The following is a 24,327-nucleotide window of genomic DNA, read 5'->3' as shown; positions in this document are numbered from 1 at the left end:
GAAAAGACCGAGCTCCCTCAGCCTATCCTCATAAGGCATGCCACTCAATCCAGGCAACATCCTTGTAAATCGCCTCTGCACCCTTTCAATCTTTTCCACATCCTTCCTGTAATGAGGCGACCAGAACTGAGCACAGTACTCCAAGTGGGGTCTGACGAGGGTCTTATATAGCTGCATCATTATCCCCGGACTCCTAAACTCAATCCCTTGATTGATAAAGGCCAGCATTCCCTGAATGGCAGGGCTGACATATGAAGAGACTGGATCAACTGGGCTTGTACTCACTGGAATTTAGAAGAATGAGAAGGGATCTCATAGAAGCATATAAAATCCTGATGGGACTGGACAGGCTAGATACGGGAAGAATGTTCCCGATGTTGGGGAAGTGCAGAACTAGGGGTCACGGTCTAAGAATAAAGAGTAAGCCATTCAGGAGTGAGATGAGGAAGAACTTCTTCACTCAGAGGGCCCTATTTTATAATTTTGATTCTAAGTGCTGGATGGACTTGAAACTGGGAGTGTTTCAGACTTTTAGACCTGTTCTCAGGCACCCCCATACGCACTATGCCTGAAAAAATATCAGCAATTCGGAATCGCGCTACACAAGCCTGTGGGTGGGGCTTAACACGCCCGAAATCCTGCAGCTCCGATCGGCGCCTCCATGTGCATGCGCAGAAAAAAAGATACAATGCGGCTCCCCTGCCACATCGCTCACGGGCCGGATAATGCCTCCACCTGGCCCCCCCTGACATTGCCTCACCCCCCACAATATTACCGACCCCCTTATCCCCCTCCACCCCAACCGATCTCAGGCAGAGTGGCAGCGGACCCCTCCTTCCCAACCTCTCCGCGCCTCCCCCCCCCCCCCCCCCCCCCCCCACCGATCTCAAGCAGAGAGCCATCGGACGCTCAGCACTTACCGCCTTACTAACTGGAGCGCGTGAATCTACATTTTGCAAATGCATTTAAATAGCCGTGGCGCCTGTTTCGGGTGCGGTCCCGATCGTGGCCATTTTCGGGCTTTGGTCAAGGGGAAACCAGCGTGGAGGTGGATGCGGATGGCGCTACTCGCCTCACACCCAACTTTACCAAGTTTTCGTGCCCAAAAATGGGCGCAACCTGATGGCAAAATCGGGCCCAGAGAGTTGTGTACCTGTGGAATTCTCTACCACAGAAATTTGTTGGGGCCAATTGTTAGATATGTTCAAGAGGGAGCTGGACATGGCCCTTGTGGCTAAAAGGATCAAGGGGAATGGAGAGAAAGTGGGAGTGGGATATTGAAAGTGCATGATCAATCATGATCATATTGAATGGTGGTGCAGGCTCAAAGGGCAAAATGGCCTACTCTTGCACCTATTTTCTGTGTTTGTAAAAACCTCTGAAGAAAAAGGATATACTGTTTCAAAAAAATATATACTGTTTCCAAGACGGTTATGACGGCTGCTGGAACCATCCAAAGATCAAGCCAAGGAAGATTTGATGTAGAGTCTGGAGTGAAGAGTTATTATAGGTTTTGCTTGTTCCGCCATGGGAATGAGGGGGTTGAGCAAGCAGTAAACACATCTGCAGAGCACTCCCTTAGAAAATCAATTGGGGTGGGAAGAGATTGAAAATGGAGTGGATGGTACACGGCCCGTGGACAGATGACAAAGTGACGTACCTTTCTTGCTTCCTAAATGTTAAATCAAGTGACTTGAAAGAGAATAATTCCCGCAATTATAGTTCACAAAGGATTTGTTGGAGGGTCAGATCGAACTATCCAACGGACACTCTGCTAACTTTGAAAAGAATGGAAGATGGAGACAGTTAGTCACCCAGAGTTCCAGTGTTATTCTTTCATCATGCTTAGCATAACCTCAACAGAGAGTTATGACTTGGAATGCACTGTCTGAAAGGATGGTGGAAACGGAATAACTTTAAAAAAGGAGTTGGCTACCTATTTAAAAAAGGAAAGATTTGCAGGGCTATTGGAAAATAACATGGAAGTGGCTTTATTTAGAGGTGTCATTCTAGAGCTGATGGGTAAATTCTGCACTACACGAATCTATGATGAGAAAAATGCTGCATGTCCGATTCATTTTTAGATGCACTTAGTGTTTTTTTCATTGTTTCTTGCGGAATTGTAAATATTTGTGTCGTAAAATTACAGAATTCAAAACCTGTCATGTGTCTCACCTCCACCAACTGTACCACATCCTCTGTATCTCCAACCTCAGATGTAGAGATGGAAGGGTAGTTAGAATCCGATCCGAGGCTGCTTTGATTTGAGGGATTTCTCCGGTGGCCTGGGGTGTGCTGTAATAATTTTATAAATAAATGGGAATTAGTGGAATGAAAGAAAGGAATCATTGACAAAAGTAATTTTAGAACCTTTGAACTTCACAACATTAGAGTGCCACTATGTCATGCCATATTGATATCCTTACCTGAACTGAACATGTCTTAGACAAGTGTTTTATACAAGAGCTCTCCAAATTACATAGAGAAAAGTATTTCCCAAAGTGAAACTGAGTCACACAAACCACAGGATCCCATATTAAATCCCTCTTCTGGATGTTTAGGTAATTTCATGATGTGGATATGCCGGTGTTGGACTGGGGTGGACACAGTAAGAAGTCTCTCACAGCAGGTTAAAGTCCAACAGGTTTATTTGGAATCATGAGCTTTCAGAGCGCTGCTCCTTGCTGAATGACTCACCTGATGAAGGAGCAGTGCTCCGAAAGCTTGTGATTCCAAAGAAACCTGTTGGTCTCAACCTGGTGCTGTGAGACTTCTTACTGTCGTTAATTTCAGGTAGAGCTATAGAGTCACCAGTACAACTAACCTGTGTCTCTGCTTGACAGAGGCGAATATTGATTTTAGTTTATTCCTCCCAGTCCTGACTGAGGATGTATGAATATAGAATGAGCCCAAAACTAAACTTGGCTGTGATTCTTTCCAAGGATAACCTCCCTAAATTCAAATGTTCCCAATGACTGGGGAGTCCAGAACCAGGGGTTACAGTCTTAAGGATAGGGGGTAAACCATTTAGGACTGAGATGAGGAGAAATCTCTTCACCTAGAGAGTGGTGAACCTGTGGAATTCTCTACCACAGAAAGTAGTTGAGGCCAAAACATTGTATGTTTTCAAGAAGGAGTTCAATATAGCTCTTCGGGCTCAAGGGATCAAAGGATTTGGGGGGAAAGCAAGAATAGATTAGTGAGTTGGATGATCAGCCTTGATCATAACGAATGGCGGAGCAGGCTTGAAGGGACTCATGGCCTAATCCTGCTTCTACTTGCGATGTAAATCACGTATTACAGAAGAAGAATGGGACTGCTGATGCCAAACACTCAGTTTGTTAGCAAGTTCAGGGGGGGAAATGAGCCAAGGGAGTAATCATATTTATCTTTCACACTCTTTTTCTATTATTATAGACTGAAGTCCTATTTTACCATCAACCTGGAAGATATGACTGACTTAATCACTGAATTATACAACGCAGAAGAGGCCCTTCAGCCCATCGAGTCCGCACTGACACATCAGAAACACTTGAACTCCCACCTAATCCCATCTGACAACACTTGGCCCATAGCCCTGAATGTTGTGATGTGCTGAGTACTCATCCAGATACTTTTCAAAAGATGTGAGGCAACCTGCCTCCACCACCCTTCCAGGCAGCGCATTCCAGTCTGTCACTATCCTTTGGGGAAAAAAAGCTTTTCCTCACATCCCCCCTAAACCTCCTGCCCCTCACCTTGAATCTATGTTCCCTCATGACAGACCCTTCAACTAAGGGGAAACAGCTGCTCCTTATCCACTCTGTCCACATCTCTCATAATCTTGTACACCTTGATCAGGTCACCCCTCAGTCTTCTCTGCTCCAACGAAAACAACCCAAGCCTATCCAACCTCTCTTCATAACTTAAATGTTCCATCCCAGGCAGCATCCTGGTGAATCTCCTCCAGTGCAATCACATCCTTCTGATAATGTTGTGACCAGAACTGCACAAAGTACTACAGCTGTGGCTTCACCAAAGTTTGATACAACTCCAACACGACTTCCCTGCTTTTGTAATCTATCCCTCAATTGATAAAGGCAAGTGTCCTCTATGCCTTTTCCACCACCCTAACATGCCCTTCCGTCAGAAATCTGTGCACAAACACACCAAGGTCCCTTTGTTCCACAGAACTTCCTAGTGTCCTACTACTCATTGAATACTTTCTTGTCAAATTACTCCTTCCAAAGCGTATGGCCTCACACTTTTCTGGTTACATTCCATCTGCCACTTATCAAATGCCCATTTGACCATTCTGTCTATATCTTCTTGTAGCCCAAGACTCTCCACCTCACTGTTAACCACGCATCCAAATTTTGTGTCATCTGTGAACTTACTAATCCTATCCCCAACATAGCCATCAGTGTAATTTATACAAATGACGAATAATAGGGGACCCAGCACAGATCCCTACAGTACACCACTAGACACTGGCTGACACAGTGCACTGGAGCACCCGGAGGAAACCCACGCAGACACGGGGAGAATGTGAAAACTCCACACAGTTTCCCAAGCTGGGAATCGAACCCGGGTCCCTGGCGTTGTGAGGCAGCAGTGCTAACCACTGTGCCAGCGTGTCTTATTTTACTAAAATCCGCTCTCCCCCAATCCAAAGTTTTTTTTTGCAGCTTGTTTATTTCCTTGTCCATAACAAGCTTAAATTGTACCGTGTTGGATCGCTATCACTAAAATGCTCCCCCACCACCACCTTAACAGGGCGGCACGGTAGCACTGCTGCTTCACAGCTCCAGGGACCTGGGTTCGATTCCCAGCTTGGGTCACTGTCTGTGTGGAGTTTGCACATTCTCCTCGTGTCTGCGTGGGTTTCCTCCGGGTGCTCCGGTTTCCTCTCTCAGTCCAAAGATGTGCAGGTCAGGTTGATTGGCCATGCTAAAGATTGCCTCTTAGAGTCCTGAGATGCGTAGGTTAGAGGGATTAGTGGATAAATATGTAGGGATATGGGGGTAGGGCCTGGGTGGGATTGTGGTCAGTGCAGACCCGATGGGCCAAATGGCCTCCTTCTGCACTGTAGAGTTTCTATGATTCTATGATCTGTCTGGCTTCATTCCCAGAATCGGGTCCAGCACAGCTCCCTCCCTTGTTGGACCCTCCACATATTGATTTAAAATGTTCTCCTGCACACATTTCAAGAAATCTACTCCATCCAAGTACTCATCACTGTACATCCCGGTTAAAGTTGGGAAAGTTGGAATGACCTAATATAATAACCCTATTGTTATTATTTTTACACACCTCCACAAACTGAGCACGTATTTGCTCCTCAATATCCCTCTATCTGGGGATCTATAATAAACACCAACAATGTGGCTCCCCTTTTTTCATTCCTAAGTCCTATCCACAAAGCTTCATTTGATGTTCCCTCCAATACATCATCTCTCTTAAGAATTGTGTTGATGGCCCACAAATTAACAGTCCCCTTTGATTGGCTCTCGAAACACAATTCAAATAGTGATGAGAAGTATAAGTGGTGTTTTAGAAACACGAATCAGAGAGATTTGCACTGGGCATCCAAAACTCATTGTGTTCGAGTGTGGCCCTGTACCTCGGATCCACTCCAGATGTAAAACTACTCTATCATATTGATGAGCGCCAACAGAACAAAATACTCTTGCAAGACTGTGATTTGCTCCTGCAATGTCTCCATTTGGGGAATGAGGCGATTCTAAGGTGATGCACTTCCAGGATAATGCCTGACCCACACAGAGCTCGATTCTCTGACCAACAGTGCTGTAGTCCTATCTCTGACTCGTATGCTGCGTGAGCATGGCATTCCACTGGGAACGGAGAACCTTCTCCCATTCTTCCTCAGACATGATGTGGGCAATCTTAATCCTGCTGGATTGACAGCTAACCTGACCAGTTACTTACCTGATGTTTGATTGCCAGAAGCTGCCACGTCCCATTTTCACCTGCTCTTCCAATGAGCAGGTTGGCAAGGGCACCTGCTTGAAGTTGGCAGGTCCTTTTTAATCTCATGGATATTGGGTCCCGATGACATCATTGGGACCTAAATGCAATTTTTACTAGCTTTCCGAAACCGTTTTCTTGGTCGGTTGAACATAGTTTCCGGCACCCTTGTTAACTGGGAAATCATATAAATGATTTCCGTGCCCTCTTTTCATCTACTTTGTCTGTGACTTTTCTAACATCTACCCAAGACACTGATGTGCAGCCTATCCATGACCACATTGTAAGATGCAACAGAGATGGAAATTGGCCCTAATTTTGGCCATTTCCTGATACAAATTGCACCAGAGTTTAGAAATATACACAAGTGCTGCTCAGTCTCAAGCATTGTGCATTTTCACTATATACATTTTTGTTTTAAAAAAACCGAATTAGAATGTTTGGCTTTAGAAAATCACCTTGATGAGGGTCATTTCCTCACGCAGATTGTCGTAGCGCTGCTCCAGACGGGAATACTCTTTCAGGAGGTTTTGATAACGAGAGCGTTCTTCATCCAGCTCCTTCTTTGCCAGCTCATTTTCCTTCGCTGACTTGTGTGTGAGTTTTTCTGTAGAGAGTGCAATCTTGTTATAGGCAATGGGTCGAGGCAGAAAATAAATGTTGCTATTCAGATTCATGTGCTCCCTGCACACTTGGTTTGCGGTGTTTACTCGCATTTAAAAGGAAAATGCCAATGGCATTATTTAAGAACATAAAAACAGGAGTGGGCCAGATAGCCCCTCAAGTCTGTTGTGCCATTCAGTGGAAGTTTCAGCACATGTTACATACAAACAAGGCACAGTGGAGGAAAAAATCTACAATTGAACAAAATAGGGAGTTGGACATTGTTTATAGCACTAAGAAAGGATTACTTAATGCACGTTGTAGTGAGAATACAAGTATTAAGGAATGGAAAGGTAAGGGGCCTGCTGCACTACTCAAGTAGCTCACCGGGGCAGTGAGGGGGGAGCCTGGAAAAGAAATCAGAAGGCTGGTGATGGGGGGGGCTACTGCGCATGCACCTATCTCCCCACTGACAGATCAGCGCATACACAGTGGCTGCTCAGTGCGCCGATTCTGGTCCCTCCAGCGGGATGAGGACCCATCCACCACTTACCAGTGTGAATCCCCCGAAGCACTCTGTGGAGCACAGAATACCGGAGATTCATGAAACTAAGTTCACCCACAAAACAGGAGATTTTCCCACCCATTGGGCACTTGGTTTTTATTTGGGAGAACCGCCCCCATTGCGATTAAGAAGTAGTTAAACAATTTCACCTATCTCGTAAGGTACAGCTTTCCTTAACATGTCTAAATAGATAACTCACACCAGTACTGGTGGAACTAGACTGATTCCTCCTTTAAGCACAGTCGGATCTCATCCTTTTGCCTCTAAATCACAAGGGTTTAAGAGGGTCACAGCCAAAACAAGAGGAACTTGATACCACCAAAATAATTAATCAGACCTGTGAGATCTTTGGATTCATTCTTGATGCTCTGGTTCAGCTCCTCTTTCTCATTTTTCAGCAGAGTATTCTCCTTCTCCAGATACAGCACACGCTAAGAAGAGAAAATCAAAAGCAACCACTTTAAAACATAGTTACTGATTTAAATACCACTTGCTTCAGGTAAAAGAACATAAAATAGCAAACCTTCCAAAGTGAGCCAAGGGCTTTTCTGCCCACCTGCAATTATCTATCATCACCCGAGAGTGTTGTCTTGTGTTGTGATATACTTCCACAGCTGATATACTTCACACCTGTGATTCATGTGTTGCCGTTGGCAATCAGTATCAATAAATTAGCAAACTATGAATGGCACTGCAATAAGACATGCACTTTCCAGCAGTGATCAGGATGTCAAGCTTTGTTTGCATGGAACTGCAGCACAGAAACAGATCATTTGGCCCAAGCAGTCTATGCTCCATGTGCCTCTTCCTACTCCACTATATCCTTCTCTTTCTTTCTTCCTCAGTATTTAGCTAGCTTCCCGTTAAATACGTCAATGTTATTTGCCTCAATCACTTCACGTGGCAGCAAGTTCCACATTCTCAACACGCTCAGTAAAGAACTTTCTCCCAAATTCATTACTGGATTTATTAGTAACTATTTATGACCTTTAGTTTTGGACTTTCCCGCAAATAGAAATTCTGGAACAGGTCATAACATTTGGGAGAAAAGTAAAATTAAAATGAGAGAGTACATTGATTAAGTTATCTCTGAAGCAGTGGCGTAGCTAGAGGGGGAGCGACCGCCCCCCCTGAGCACATTCTTCAAAAGTGGCACCTTTTCAACGGGGTGTTCCTCACGGGCCCCTGAGATCTCTTCCCGAGATCTGGAGTCCTCAAGCCTGCCTCCATTTCCCAGTTGCTGATCTGGAGAGCTGTCAGCCGGAGGGCATGGCCAACTGGGCACGAGGGGAGGCGGTTGGAGCTTGGAAGGCGAGGAGCTCGTGCAGTCGCGGCGGGGCTGGCACGCACACGAGAGGATGGCGGCGGCTTCGGAGTTGGGTGAGTGGAGCTGGAGGAAGGGCAATGGAGGAAGGGCAATGGAGGAAGGGCAATGGAGGAAGGGCAATGGAGGGCTCACCTCCCTGGGCGGTGGAAGGATCGGGGAGGGTCAGTGCCCAGTCTGCTTTATCCGTCCACTTTAAATTAGTTGCTGCAGGAATGGCTGGGACGTTGCAGGGAGTCCGGTCCGCTGGCAGGATGTTTGGATGCGGCCAAGACCTCTCGGTGTGTGCCCGGGTCGCACTGTCCGTGTTGGAAGCACCTTTGCCGGTAGTGGGGGCTCTACCAGCTTTGACATGTCCACCGCCAGTGGTGATTAATCCCGAGAGAGCTGCCAAGTGTAAACCCTTTAACTCCAAGCAAAGGGAGGGAACATCGCAGCCTGCCACAAGATTTGTTTTTATTCCAGACTTGCCCTTTGGTCCAGCTTCCAAAAAGTAAATACACTTTTTAATAGTTATTAACTCTATCGAAACTTTATTACTGATCACCGATCTGGTGTGGAGGAGTAAGGGGATTAATTTACTCCTTGACTCGTGACGCCTTTTTTATGTGCTCGCTCCCCCTAACTTTAGAACCTGACTACACCCCTGCTCTGAAGGCCATTGGAACAGACACGAAATACGCTCACACATTAGAGATGATTTTGGAATAGAGAAGGGATTGAGCCAAGGTGGTGGTTAGATGAAGTTAGAATCATTGAAAACAGATGGTACAAATGTGAGTAAAGGGTTACATCAGATCTTTCCTGCCACAATTTAGAAGAAATTGTGCTGATTTATTCAGTGTAATTCCATTAGACGGGATTCAGAGCTTCAATTTCTAAACATACTTTTATTGCAGAGATTTTTCACTCTGACATTAATTTGGAGAAACAGAAAGCTCCAAAAACCTGAGAGAAATTGGTCTCCCTTTACTTTATCAAAAAAGTATTCAGCAATAAAATGTTGCAATATTCTCTGAAGCAGTCCTAGTAATTGCCTTTGGCTTAATAATGACCATTAGTGCGAGACCCTTCAACAAAATATTGACAGGTTGACATCAACATAATTGCCTGCAACCTGACTGAGAAGTCAGGTAGCTCATTTTTCACGGTGCGCAAAATTAATAGGTGAAGTTACAAAAACAATAAATGCTGGAAAATCTCAGCAGGTCTGACAGTATCTGCAGAGAGAGAACAGAGCTAATGTTTCATGTCTGAATGAAGCTCTGATGAAGAGCCATCCAGACTTGAAACATTGGCTCTGTTCTCTCTCCACCGCTACTGTCAGACCTGCTGAGATTTTCCAGCATTTTCTGTTTTTGTTTCAGATTCCAGCATCTGCAGTGATTTGCTTTTGTCTTGATGGGTGAAGTTTTTGCTTTACATGAAACATCACATTACTGACCAAATGGCATTAAAAAAGTTTGGCTTCAGTTGATTCTGTTCATCATGAAGGCAGCTGCAAGATAAAGGAAAGTTGACATTTTGGGCTTCTCAGTTCCGGTCAGTAACTTGGCGTCTCAAACATCTTAGAACAAGTTTCATTTATATTTGTCAACCTGTTTAATTTAACTCCTCTAATGCTTGTTTATCGAGGTACTGTTGCATGATATGGAGTCAAACAAATGTGGAAGGTCCTAATTAAAGGCTGTGGTATTGTAATGGCTATTGTACTGGGCTAAAGTTTATAAAATTAAACTCCATGGCAAGTTGTAAAACTACTGCGGATAGTTGGGAACCTGTCTCGGGGGCAGGGAATTCATATGGTGTTCGTGGAAGTGGAAATGACTAGGGTTGGGAAGCATTTTCCGATCAGGGCCATTGTGATCTCCTGGACTCGTTTCGATCGCCTCAGGGGGTCAGAGAGGAATTTCCCAGATTTTTTTTCCCCATATTGGCCCTGGGGTTTTCACTCTGGGTTTTCGCCTCTCCCTGGAGATCACATGGTCTGGAATGGGGGGGTGGGGGTGAGTTAATAGGTTGTGATGAACAAAGCATCGTAGCTGTGAGGGACAGCTCGGTGGATAGGATATTGGTATGTAGATAGGCTGGAAAATTGGGCGGGGATCCTGGATTCAGGATTCAATCCTGGACCGGGGAGCGGCGCGGGCTTGGAGGGCCGAAGGGCCTGTTCCTGTGCTGTATTGTTCTTTGTACACGGGAAAAATGTGAACATGAAAGCAGGACGATTGCTGTAAAGACTAAACTGGCTAACCAAGTACATCTGCTAAAGGACTCTGCCAGCCCCACCCATTTAGTCTTAGGCTATTTGTCTGTGTAGCTCCAAACTGCTCTATGTAATTGATTCTTTATACCCTTTGGATTGGTCTACCTACAAAGCCATTCAGTTGTGCAAATAATTGCTACTCAGCAGAAAGGTTCATTACTGCTTTCCAAGGGTAACAAGGAGATCCCTTGTTGGCTAATAAACCCTGGGAAAAGAAAATCCCAAACTCTGATGAATTGGCCGCCTTCAGCTGGAGAAAGGGTGAAAGAACTACATCCCCCTCAGGTTAAACAAGAGAAAAACCATGTCAGAAAGGCTGAATAGGCAGACGCTACAAAGGAGAGATGGACCTGAATAAAGTATTTCTATAATGAATATTTGATAAAGTAGATTTAGGGATGGTGTTTCCACTCGAGTAGAACCGGGAGTAATAAATAGAACATTGAACATAGAAAAGCTACAGCACAAATAAGCCCATCGGCCCACAAGTTGCACCGAACATGTCCCTACCTACTAGGCTTACCTATAACCCTCTATCTTACTAACTTCCATGAACTTATCCAAAAGTCTCTTAAAAGACCCTATCGAATCCGCCTCCACTACCACTACCGGCAGCCAATTCCACGCACCCACCACCCTCTGAGTGAAAAACTTACCCCTAACATCTCCTCTGTACCTACTGCCCAGCACCCTAAACCTGCGATCTCTTGTGGCAATCATTTCAGCCCTGGGTAAAAGCCTCTGACAATCCACTCTATCAATACCTCTCAACATCTTACACACCTCTATCAGGTCACCTCTCATCCTTCGCCTCTCCAAGGAGAAAAGACCGAGCTCTCTCAACCTATCCTCATAAGGCATGCCACCTAATCCAGGCAACATCCATGTAAATCTCCTCTGCACCCTTTCTATGGCTTCCACATCCTTTCTGTAATGAGGCGACCAGAACTGGGCACAGTACTCCAGGTGGGGTCTGACCAGGGTCCTATACAGCTGCAGCATTAACTCCCGATTTCTAAATTCAATTCCTCTATTGATGAAGACCAGTATTCTATACGCCTTCTTAACCACAGCCCCTACCTGCGACGCTGCTTTGAGCGTCCTATGAACCTGGACCCCAAGATCCTTCTGATCTTCCACACTGCCAAGCGTCTTACCCTTAATATTATATTCTTTCATCCTATTCAACCTGCCAAAATGAACCACCACACACTTATCTGGGTTGAAGTCCATCTGCCACTTCTCCGCCCAGTCCTGCATCTTATCTATGTCTCGTTGCAACTGCTGACATCCCTCTACACTATCCACAACACCACCAACCTTTGTGTCATCAGCAAACTTGCCAAACCATCCTTCCACTTCCTCATCCAGGTCATTTATAAAAATCACAAAGAGCAAGGGTCCCAGAACAGATCCCTGGGGCACCCCCCTGGTGACCGACCTCCATGTTGAAAAAGACCCATCTACAACCACTCTTTGCCTTCTGTGGGCAAGCCAGTTCTGAATCCACAAAGCAATGTCCCCTTGTATCCCATGCCCTTTCACTTTCTCAATAAGCCTTGCATGGGGCACCTTATCAAACGCCTTCCTGAAATCCATATAAACTACATCTACCGCTCTTCCCTGGTCTATGTGTCTAGTTACAACTTCAAAAAATTCAATTAGGCTCATAAGGCATGATCTGCCTTGGACAAAGCCGTGCTGGCTATTTCTGAGCATACTATTCCTCTCCAGATGTTCATAAACCCTGTCTCTCAGGATCTTCTTCATCAACTTACCAACCACTGAGGTTAGACTCACTGGTCTATCATTTCCCGGGCTATCTCTGCTCCCTTTCTTGAATAACGGAACCACATCCGCAATCCTCCAATCCTCCGGAACCTCTCCCGTCTCCATTGATGACGCAAAGATCATCGCCAGAGGCTCAGCAATCTCTTCCCTCGCCTCCCACAGTAACCTGGGGTACATCCCATCCGGTCCCGGCGATTTATCTAACTTGATGCTTTTCAAAAGCTCCAGCACATCCTCTTTCCTAATGTCCACATGCTCAATCTTCTCAGTCCACTGCAAGTCTGCACTGCAACTACCAAGATCCTTTTCCACTGTGAATACTGAAGTAAAGTATTTATTGAGTACCTCTGCTATTTCTACCGGTTACATACAGACTTTCCCACCGTCACATTTGATAGGTCCTACTCCTTCACATCTTATCTTCTTGCTCTTAACGTACTTGTAGAATGCCTTGGGGTTTTCACTTATCCTGTCTGCCAAGGCCTTCTCATGACCCCTTCTTGCTCTTCTAATTTCCCTCGTAAGTTCCTTCCTACTAGTCGTATACTCTTCTAGATTTCTAACATTACCTAGCTCCCTGAACCTTTTGTAGGCTTTTCTTTTCTTCTTGACTAAATTTGTTACAGCTTTCGTGCACCATGGTTCCTGTAACCTACCATAACTCCCCTGTCTCATTGGAACGTTGCTGTGCAAAGCTCCAGACAAATTTTCCTTGAAAATTTGCCACATTTCTTCTGTATATTTCCCTGAGAAAACCTCCTTCCAATTTATGCCTCTAATTTCCTGCCTAATAGCCTCATAATTGCCCTTACTCCAAATAAACACTTTCCTAGCTTGACTGATCCTGTCTCTCTCCAATGCTAATGTAAAGGAGATAGAGTTATGATCACTATCCCCAAAATGCTCTCCCACTGAGAGATCTGACACCTGCCCAGGTTCATTCCCCAATACCAAATCAAGTACAGCCTCTCCTCTTGTAGGCTTATCCACGTACTGTCAGGAAGCCCTCCTGAACACACCCAACAAACTCCTCCCCATCTAAACCCCTTGCCCTGGGGATATTCCAATCGATATTTGGGAAATTAAAATCTCCCATCACGACCACTCTGTTATTATCACATCTCTCCAGGATCTGCTTCCCAATCTGCTCCTCCACATCCCTGCTACTTGTTATGCAATTTCCATTTTTGTACTTAGTATAATTAAATCTGTAAATTATAGCAACTAAGTAAACAGAGATGAACTGAATTCTTTAGAGTTTATCAGTAGCTCACAGAAAGATCAGACTTTGCACATGGGTTTGATGCCATGATTGATTTTTCTCCCTCAGATAATGTGTATGCAGAGCAAAGGCATGCCCTTTGGACCCGTTTACACAGCCAACATTAATGGAGATGATCTGAATCAACTGATGAGGCAAACAGCACCATGGTGAGTAAATTATGCTGCAAAATATCAGCATATTGTGGCAAAATGTTCTGCCTCAGAGACACCTCTCCTCAGATATCGTTTTTCTTCACTCACATTCACAAGTGCTGGAGAATAGAACATTTTCCCACTTTTTTCACTGTCAGTATCAACCGCTTTCAGCTCGAGAATAGTGCCAATTAGATATAGCATTGTTTCCCATCTACACTGCCCTAATAATAGAAACATAAAAAATAGGAGCAGGAGGAGGCCATTCAGCCCTTCGAGCCTGCTCTGCCATTCATCACGATCATGGCTGATCATCCAACTCAATAGCCTGATCCCGCCTCCCCTCCATATCCTTTGATCCCCTTTGCCTCAAGTGCTATATCTAATTGCTTCTTAGAAACATTCAATGTTTGGCCTCAATCTTAACTATTTTCTGTGGTAGCAAATTCCACAGGCTGACCTCTCTGGGTGAAGAAATTTCTAATCTTTATCCTAAATGGTCTACCCTGTATCCTCAAATTGTGACACCTGGTCCCCCGCCATGGTGAACATACTTCTTGCATCTACCCTGTCTATTCCCGTTAGAATTTTATAGGTTTCTATGAGATTCCCCCCTCACTCTTCTAAACTCCAGCGAACACAATCCTAACCGACTCAATTTCTCCTCGTACATCAGTCTGGTAAACCTTCTAAGCACTCCCTCTAGGGCAAGAGCATACCTCCATAAGGAGACCAAAACTGCACACAATATTCCAGGCTTGGCCTCCCAAGGCCCTGTATAATTGCATCAAGATATCCCTGTTCCTATACTCGAATTCTCTCGCTTTAAAGGCCAACATACCATTTGCATTTTTTACTGCCTGCTGCACCTGCATGCTTATCTTCAATGAATGGTGTACAAAGATACCCAGGTCTCGTTGCACAGTCCCCTCTCTTAATTTATGGCCAGATAGTAATCTGCCTTCCTATTTTTGCTACTAAAGTGGATAACCACACATTTATCCAAATTATACTGCATCTGCCAATCAATTTCCAAATCACACTGATGGATCTCTGCAACCTCCTCACAACTCATCCTCCCACCCAGCTTTGTGTCATCTGCAAATTTGGAGATATTACATTGAGTTCACTTGTCTAAAAATCATTTATTTATATATATATATACACATTATATAAATATATATATAGTGAATAGCTGGGGCCCGAGGACTGATCCCTGTGGTACCTCATGAGTCACTGCCTGTCATTTGGAAAAGACCCAGCTATTCCTATTCTTTGTTCCCTGTCTGCCCACCAGTTTTCCATCCATCTCAATATATTGCCCCCAATCCCATGTGCTTTAATTTTGCACACTAATCTCTTACGTGGGACTTTGTCAAAAGCCTTCTGAAAGTCCATCATCTTAATTTGAAAAAACGTCCTTACACAAGCTAACATAGAAAAGTAGCAAAAAACTGACCAACAACTTCGTAAATGCTGACGCCGCTCTTTAGTCAACACTTTTATTGCAGATTAAAAAACTGAAGTACACAGAAGTGCCCTTTGTAGTAATGGTGGATTTAGAAATTACTCAAGTGGAATTAAATGCTGAAGGCATGAGATTTATATTCCAGCGGGGAAAAGTGATTTCATACTTTATTTGGCACATTTTACAGCCTGGAATAATTTTGCCTTCCAAGCCAAAAATGATTTCTCCTGGTAGATCAACAGATATTTTAAATATGAACAGAAATATTTACAGAATTTCAATACAACTTTATAAAGGGCCATGTCCTTTAATGAAGAATTTCACCCCAGATAACCCTGCAGAATGGAAAGGCAATAAAGTGGCAGTCGGGGCTGTTGGTTTCATTTAGTGTGCATTGAATATAAAGAAAGGAAATAGGTCAGGCCTCAGTATTTTGTGTAGTGCTCAGCATCCCTTTGTGGGAAAGTTATTACAGCCATCCAGTGAAGATTCACAAGAATGAAAGAATATAGATGTGAAGAAACACTTGGGGTGCGATCTTACTGGCTCACCGTGCCCATCGATGGGCATGGCGAGCCGGTAAGATTGCATGCAGAGTGAAAAATTGGAATTGCACCCATTTTCGTGCCACACGCAGTTATCGGCAATGTTCTGCTGGCGGGATGGGCTTCACGCCCAAAATGGTATGCTTAGCATGTCATTAACACACCGCACACAGCATCTTCTAGCCTCACAGACACTTGCCTTGTCACCGGTCGGACATCCGCATCAGCGGAGACCAGACATGATGGCCTCGCCAAGGGGATCAGAGGCCATTGAAGTCTCCGGTGGTCAGGGGCATGGCCAGGCAGTGCCCACCTGCACCCTGGCACTTCCCACCAGGCATCAGAAAGTGCCGGGGCAGTGTCAACAGGATGGGGGCTTGAGTGAGGGTGGAATCAAAGTGGGGGGAGGGAGGGGATAAGGAAGCTCTGTGGGGGGGTGGAGGGATAGCTCTGCAGATGGGGGTGATCGGCAGGGTGTGGCATGCAGGGTGGGCAATGGAGGGGATCATGATGCCGGCGACCTGTGTTTTCAAGGGGAGGTGGAGGGGGAGGTGGCAGGAGGTCTCCCAGTACACTTGGAGATCGGGGCATCTCCACAATGGCACCCCAAGCCATCTGCAGACAGCTTCACCGGCGAATTAGGCTCTGTGCCTCACCTCCACCCCAACCCAAACTGGTGAGAATCACACTTCTGTCCAAAGAGTGTTATAAGGTACAATGAAGGGTTTAGAGAAAGTAAATCAGGAAGGATTGATTCCAGCAGTTGGTCAATAGAAAGTTCACAGGTAACACTATAGAGGAATAGAGAGAGGGAGGTTGGTAGAGTTCCTATAAGTTCCACAGAAGCTACTGGAACATGGAATGTTCTACTCCAAGTAGCTACTGAGGCAGAGGCTAGAAAAGTACTTGAAAATAAATATTTACTGAATTTCTAAGTAAGGATTATGAATACGAATGCAGAGAGGAAGGGTGAATGTAGATAATTCTGGTTGATGAACAAGCTCCAGTAGAGATGTGGCAGGCTGCTCTGCTGTTATTTAGGTTTTTCTTTTGGATAGTTGATACATGTGAATTCAGAAACCCCAAGCAAAAAGGACACCTGAATACACACAGCATCAAGGAAACAATGAATCACAATCCAAGATCTCAGGGGCTTTTAAGGAGATCTCCAAGGAAAGTTGACAGTAATCATTTTACACAGGACAGAGGGCCATTGAAGTCTCCAGCACAAACGTCTCCACCTACATGTCGAAAAAATAAAATCATGGGTTTCCATCAATGTTTGAGAGCTGAAGCCAGTGGGAACCAGTTCATACCCAATGTGAGCAGAGTAAGTATAAAAGTCACAATCATTCTCTAACATCGGTGAAATAAACAATCAATCACATGATACAATTTTAATTTATTGTCCAATAAAGAAGATGATATTGAGGGCCAGCTATGTCAACATTTTGAAAGGAATGACCTGGAATTGGTCAGTAAAGTGGTTTTTAGTTATTAACTGGTTTATCCAGCTTTCAGTTACCTGCTGAAGTTCAGCTTTCTCTCTGGTGTGGGTGTCTACCAGGACTTTGCGTTCTGACTGGGATTTCTCAAGTTCCTTGCGGAGTTTCTCAATCTCCTCCTGTAAGCTCGTTACTCGGTTCTCATCTCCCCGGAGTTCACGACATCGGTCCAACTCCTTGCTAAGTTTATTGATTTCGGTAGCTTGTGCCGCGGTCACTGCCACCAGTTGCTCGGTCAACACCTTGTGCTCCTTGTTCTAAGGAAAGGATTATGAGCATGGATCAACCGTATAGATAAAGTCACACGCACTGCTCTGGATTTCACATAAACATATACATCCTGGTAAGTTATCTCATATGAAGATGAACCCAAATATGTGATTCCCAATCGAGAACATTTCAAACTATTACTGAAAATTCTGACTATCCACTCTGCCCATGCCCTTCATAATCTTGTAGACTTCTATCAGGTCACCCTTCAACCTCCGTCGTTCCAGTGAGAACAAACCAAGTTTCTCCAACCTCTCCTGATAGCTAATGCCCTCCATACCAGGCAACATCCTGGTAAATCTTCTCTGTACCCTCTCCAAAGCCTCCACATCCTTCTGGTAGTGTGGCGACCAGAATTGAACACTATATTCCAAGTGCAGCCTAATCAAGGTTCAATAAAGCTGCAACATGACTTGCCAATTTTTAAACTCAATACCCTGGCCTTATGCCTTTTTGACTACTTTCTCCACCTGCGTTGCCACTTTCAGTGACCTGTGTACCTGTACAACCAGATCCCTCTGTGTACCTGTACAACCAGATCCCTCTGTGTATCAATATCTTAAGGGGGCTTCCATTTACTGTATATTTCCCATCTGTATTAGACCTTCCAAAATGCAATACCTCACATTTGTCTGGATTAAACTCCATCTGCCATCTCTCTGCTCAAGTCTCTAACTGTCTATATCCTGCTGTATCCCCCGACGGTCCTCATTGCTATCTGCAATTCCACCAATCTTTGTGTCATCCGCAAACTTACTAATCAAACCTGTTACATTTCCTCCAAATCATTTATATATATTAAAAACAGCAAAGGTCCCAGAACTGATCCCCATGGAACGCCACTAGTCACAGCCCTCCATTCAGAAATGCATCCTTCCACTGCTACTCTCTATCTTCTATGACTGAGCCAGTTATGTATCCTTCTTGCCAGCTCACCTCTGATCCTGTGCGACTTCACCTTCTGTACCAGTCTGCCATGAGGGACCTTGTGAGGCCTTACTGAAGTCCATGCAGACAACATCCACTCATCAATCATCTTCGTCACTTTCTCGAAAAACTTAAATCAATTTAGTGAGACACGACCTCCCCTTCACAAAACCACAACCTGCCCTTCACAAAATCAGTTTGAAAAACAACTCTCTACAACTGCCCTGTCATCAAGCCAATTTTGTATCCAGTTTGCTACCTCACCCTGGATCCCGTGAGATTTAATCTTATGCAACAACCTACCATGAGGTACCTTGTCAAAGGCCTTGCTGAAGTCCATGTACTGCCCTCATCTACCTTCTTGGTTACCCCTTCAAACACTCAATCAAATTCGTGAGACACGATTTTCCATTCACAAAGCCATGCTGACTTTCCCAAATCAGTCCTTGTCTCTCTAAATGCCTGTAGATCCCATCTCTCAGAATACCTTCTAACAACTTATCCACTACAGATGTTAGGCTCCAGGCTGTAGTTCCCAGGCTTTTCCCTGCAGCCCTTCTTAAACAAAGGAACAACATTTTCAAATGAATTTGAGTTTCCATTGAAAACTAGACATGATTGAACATAGAACATAGAACATAGAAAGCCACAGCACAAACAGGCCCTTCGGCCCACAAGTTGCGCCGATCACATCCCCACCTCTAGGCCTATCTATAGCCCTCAATCCCATTAAATCCCATGTACTCATCCAGAAGTCTCTTAAAAGACCCCAACGAGTTTGCCTCCACCACCACCGACGTCAGCCGATTCCACTCACCCACCACCCTCTGAGTGAAAAACTTACCCCTGACATCTCCTCTGTACCTACCCCCCAGCACCTTAAACCTGTGTCCTCTCGTAACAACCATTTCAGCCCTTGGAAATAGCCTCTGAGAGTCTACCCTATCCAGACCTCTCAACATCTTGTAAACCTCTATCAGGTCACCTCTCATCCTTCGTCTCTCCAGGGAGAAGAGACCAAGCTCCCTCAACCTATCCTCATAAGGCATGCCCCCCAATCCAGGCAACATCCTTGTAAATCTCCTCTGCACCCTTTCAATGGCTTCAACATCTTTCCTGTAATGAGGTGACCAGAACTGCGCGCAGTACTCCAAGTGGGGTCTAACCAGGGTCCTATAAAGCTGCAGCATTATCTCCCGACTCCTAAACTCAATCCCTCGATTAATGAAGGCCAGTACGCCGTACGCCTTCTTGACCGCATCCTCCACCTGCGAGGCCAATTTAAGAGTCCTATGGACCCGGACCCCAAGGTCCTTCTGATCCTCTACACTGCTAAGAATGGTACCCTTCATATTATACTGCTGCTTCATCCCATTGGATCTGCCAAAATGGATCACCACACACTTATCCGGGTTGAAGTCCATCTGCCACTTCTCCGCCCAGTCTTGCATTCTATCTATGTCTCGCTGCAACTTCTGACATCCCTCCAAACTATCCACAACACCACCTACCTTGGTGTCGTCAGCAAACTTACCAACCCATCCCTCCACTTCCTCATCCAGGTCATTTATGAAAATGACAAACAGCAAGGGTCCCAGAACAGATCCCTGGGGCACTCCACTGGTCACTGACCTCCATGCAGAGAAAGACCCCTCCACAGCCACTCTCTGCCTTCTGCAGGCAAGCCAGTTCTGGATCCACAAGGCAACAGCCCCTTGGATCCCATGCCCTCTCACTTTCTCAAGAAGTCTTGCATGGGGGACCTTATCGAACGCCTTGCTGAAGTCCATATAGACCACATCCACCGCTCTTCCTTCGTCAATGTGTTTGGTCACATTTTCAAAGAACTCAACCAGGCTCGTAAGGCACGACCTGCCCTTGACAAAGCCGTGCTGACTACTTTTGATCATACTAAACTTCTCTAGATGATCATAAATCCTGTCTCTCAGGATCCTCTCCATCAACTTACCAACCACTGAGGTTAGACTCACCGGTCGGTAATTTCCCGGGCTGTCCCTGTTCCCTTTCTTGAATATAGGGACCACATCTGCAATCCTCCAATCCTCCGGAACCTCTCCCGTCTCCATCGACGATGCAAAGATCATCGCCAAAGGCTCCGCAATCTCCTCCCTCGCCTCCCACAGTAACCTGGGGTACATCCCATCCGGTCCCGGCGACTTACCAACCTTGATGCCATTCAATAGTTCCAACACATCCTCTTTCTTTACGTCCACATGTTCGATCCTTTCTGTCCACCGCAAACCAGCAGTACAACCACCCAGATCCCTTTCCACCGTGAATACCGAGGTAAAGTATTCATTAAGCAGCTCCGCCATTTCTAACGGTTCCGCACAAACTTTTCCCCCTTCACCTTTTAAGGGTCCTATGCCTTCACATCTCATCCTTTTACTCTTGACATATTTGTAGAAAGCCTTGGGATTCTCCTTAATCTTACCCGCCAAGGTCTTCTCATGACCCCTTCTCGCTCTCCTAATTTCCTTCTTAAGCTCCTTCCTACATCCCGTATACTCCTCTAAATCCTTAACACCTCCTAGCTCTCTGAACCTTCTGTACGCCTCTCTTTTCTTATTCACCAGGTTCATCACAACCTTCGTGCACCACGGTTCCCGTACCCTACCAACACCCCCCTGTCTCATCGGAACGTTGTCATGCAGAGCTCCAGACAAACATTCCTTGAAAATCCTCCACTTTCCTTCGGTACTTTTCCCCAAGAATGCCTCCTTCCATTTGAAATTTCCATTTGACTTACTTAGACACTGTAAGGCAGTGACACTTATACATATAAGAACATTATTCATCTGTTCCTACTTTTATGTAATAGCACAATTTTAAATTTACATTGAATTTGGAAATTAGACTGAGATCATTCTTACCTGATCATCTACCTTTCTCTGAAGCTGAACCACTTTGTTTTCCATTCCACTGGTGAGTTTTTTGTAGTGTTCTACTGACTTTGCTTCAATCTTCAGTGTCTTTAACTCACGGCGTGCCTTCATGCGCCGATAGCAGCACTGGAGATAGATGACCGCGTTGCGTATCCGACAGAACCTCTTTCGAGCTATCCAGCCCCTTACATACTTCTGAATAATACTGGCTTTATGCTGCCGTAGCAACTGTGGGAATTAGAAGATGGTATCAAGAAATCAGGAAAAACCTGGAACAACCCAATCGCCTACTCAAAAGAGGATAGCAAGATGCAACTCCAAGATCACAACATGACAGGTTTTGGATCCATACCTACAACTCCCAAAACAGCAAGTTTCCCATTAAAGGAAGCTGCAGTGGATGCCAATATTTGTTTAGGTCTCGAACGAGGTTCAAATCCTGCCTAGATTGATTGGACGTTAGTCTTTTCCTTTGGCTGTAGGTATCGGCCGGAATTTTCTGACCTCGCCTGCGGCTGGGATTCTCCGGTCCTGCCGCAGTGAATGGAGTTTTGGCTGAGTGCCAAATTCTCTATTCTCGCTGGCAGTGGTGGTGAGGATTGTGACATTGGAGAATTCCGGCCATCTTCTAAAGACAGATTTACATTTATAAGTGACTCTCAAGATCTCAGGATGTCCCATGGCACTTCACATGTGCTTTAGAAATGTTGTAGGAAAAACAGCAATAAATTTGTGCATTGTGAAGCAAGTTGGACAGTCCCCACACAATTCTTAATGAGCACGCACATTTTATTGATTGCTGAAATCCGAAAATTAGAAGCTTTGCTGGAACAAAAAAATAGGTTTCCTTATTGTGGACAATTCGAAGGAAAACATGCAAAACATGTAAAATTAATTTGATAGGAACAAAATGTCATCATACCACCCCCCCTCCCCAATAAGATAGCACTGGAGTGGAAATGACAAATTTAGCTTCACTGATCGATAAATGGGTCAGAACAATGGTTTGAGTAATAAGTAGACCCAAGTGCTGATTCCTGGCTTCTGCTGACTTGGGCAGCAGCGGGCAGCAAACTTAAGTTCCCTTTGACCAGAGACACAATCCACTAAACTGATGTTCAGTGACCCTGGCAAACGGTGAATATTGGATTCGACCCATTTGGATTTTGTCAGCAATTACTGCCTGGGATCAACACTTTGGCCGATGGGCGAACTCTCCAGGGAACTGCACACCAGCAATTCTCACTGCCTTCAGCAGAGGAGTGGAAAGGAACCTGAGGCAATAAAAATGGAGATGAGCAATGGGGAAATAAAAATAAAAACGGAAGCTTCGATCAGATGACCAACCTTATTCAGCAATTACTGTAAATATGTGAAATACAAAGCAAACCTCTTCGATATAGAATTGCACAGATTAACACTCCAGCATTCATTCATAGCAAAAGGAAAGGAGCACTATCAAAAATGAAGCCATTATGTCGAATTGAATGAGTTTCAATACCCTTCTCAAGGTTTAAGTCCATCCAGATGACAGTACTCACAGCCCCATTGATTCTCCTCACCATTCCACTGTCATGGGATCAGTTATGTAATGAGTACAGATCACATTTATTGCTATGACTTTCATTTTCAATTAAAATGTAACCACCCCACTAACTGCAATAAGATGCATCATTTTGGTGTATTCATTTATGAGTGTGAACGAATCCCTTCCTCCTGAACTCCACTGTGTGCCACGAAAAATATTACTGAAACGATGGTGTCCTGCACTCAACTAACGTGAACATGAGTCTCCTGAATGAGCTTAACAAAAGCATTTTAATCAGAAATGGTAGACCCTGAGGCACTAAAAGCTGATTAGGCTGTCAATAAAAATAGATGGAAAAGTTAAATATAAAGGTTACATGATTAACAAGAGAAAGTGATGGAAAATGTAGAGAATATAAAAGCTAGATGGCAGAGTGTCAAAGTTCTTAACTTTGTTGACCACTTGTGAATGCATCTAGAAGCCTCAAGGATCACATATAAATCCATATTACCTGTGATTTGTAAATATCTAACACTGCCAATACAACCAACCCTGAAGTCCTATTTTGGATTTGTCCACCAAGTAGGTAACAGACCTAAAAGTAGCCCTTTCTAATGGCTAGACCCACAAAATCCTATCAACGCAAAGCTTCAAGGAGGAAATCAATCACAGAGTAATTGAGTCACTTAATGTCATTGTTGAGTGCTTGAAAAATGAAACTTTAAGCAAAACATCATTAAGCGAATTAGATCTTCCCATTAGAATTAATGCATAAACTGGAATTAGATACATGAGGGAGTCAGAGATCAAATTATTGCAATGGTAGTTGACCTGTTTGATTTTTTCATTTGTGTTTTCAGTTCCTGCTCACGACTAATAATAAAATTGTTTATGTTTTTCCTCTCTGGAGATCTGGACGCAGAGTAATCTTGGGAAGGAAGAGGGGATTCTGGGGCTGATCTATTTATTCTGCAGTGTTCCCAAACAAGTTCAGCGAGAGTTGTGTACACACAGGGCTCCAAGTCAATTGCAGCGGTTTCAGTTCTACTTCTCCCTCCCCCAGCCCTCCTTATTCTCCAGACACAAAGCTGCTTGGTACACCGGCAGGTCTGGAGTCAGCGATTCGCATCGTAAATGTCTGCATCCCCGGGAAATTCCACAGTACTAGGCTCTAAGGACACTGGAAAACACCCATGACCACATTTAAATTTGATTGAATTTTTTGAGGAGGTAACCAGGCGTGTAG

General features: G+C 44.7%; 1 protein-coding gene across 1 annotated transcript in view; it reads right to left on the bottom strand.

Moving 5' to 3' along the window:
• myo5b (myosin VB) overlaps nucleotides 1–24,327 on the bottom strand; it is a 298,879-nt gene that overhangs the window by 43,753 nt on the left and 230,799 nt on the right. The window contains exons 21-25 of the mRNA XM_078222329.1: nucleotides 21,542–21,781; nucleotides 17,471–17,707; nucleotides 7,473–7,566; nucleotides 6,426–6,574; nucleotides 2,176–2,295 (exon numbers count right to left, since the gene is read on the bottom strand). Coding sequence (XP_078078455.1) covers nucleotides 2,176–2,295; nucleotides 6,426–6,574; nucleotides 7,473–7,566; nucleotides 17,471–17,707; nucleotides 21,542–21,781 — 840 coding nt within the window. The remainder of the gene's footprint in view (nucleotides 1–2,175; nucleotides 2,296–6,425; nucleotides 6,575–7,472; nucleotides 7,567–17,470; nucleotides 17,708–21,541; nucleotides 21,782–24,327) is intronic.

The sequence above is a fragment of the Mustelus asterias genome, chromosome 1 (assembly GCF_964213995.1).
Source record: "Mustelus asterias chromosome 1, sMusAst1.hap1.1, whole genome shotgun sequence".
Classification (NCBI taxonomy): Eukaryota; Metazoa; Chordata; class Chondrichthyes; order Carcharhiniformes; family Triakidae; genus Mustelus; species Mustelus asterias.
Note: the sequence above shows the minus strand (reverse complement) of the source record. Positions and strands in the feature narration are given on the sequence as shown.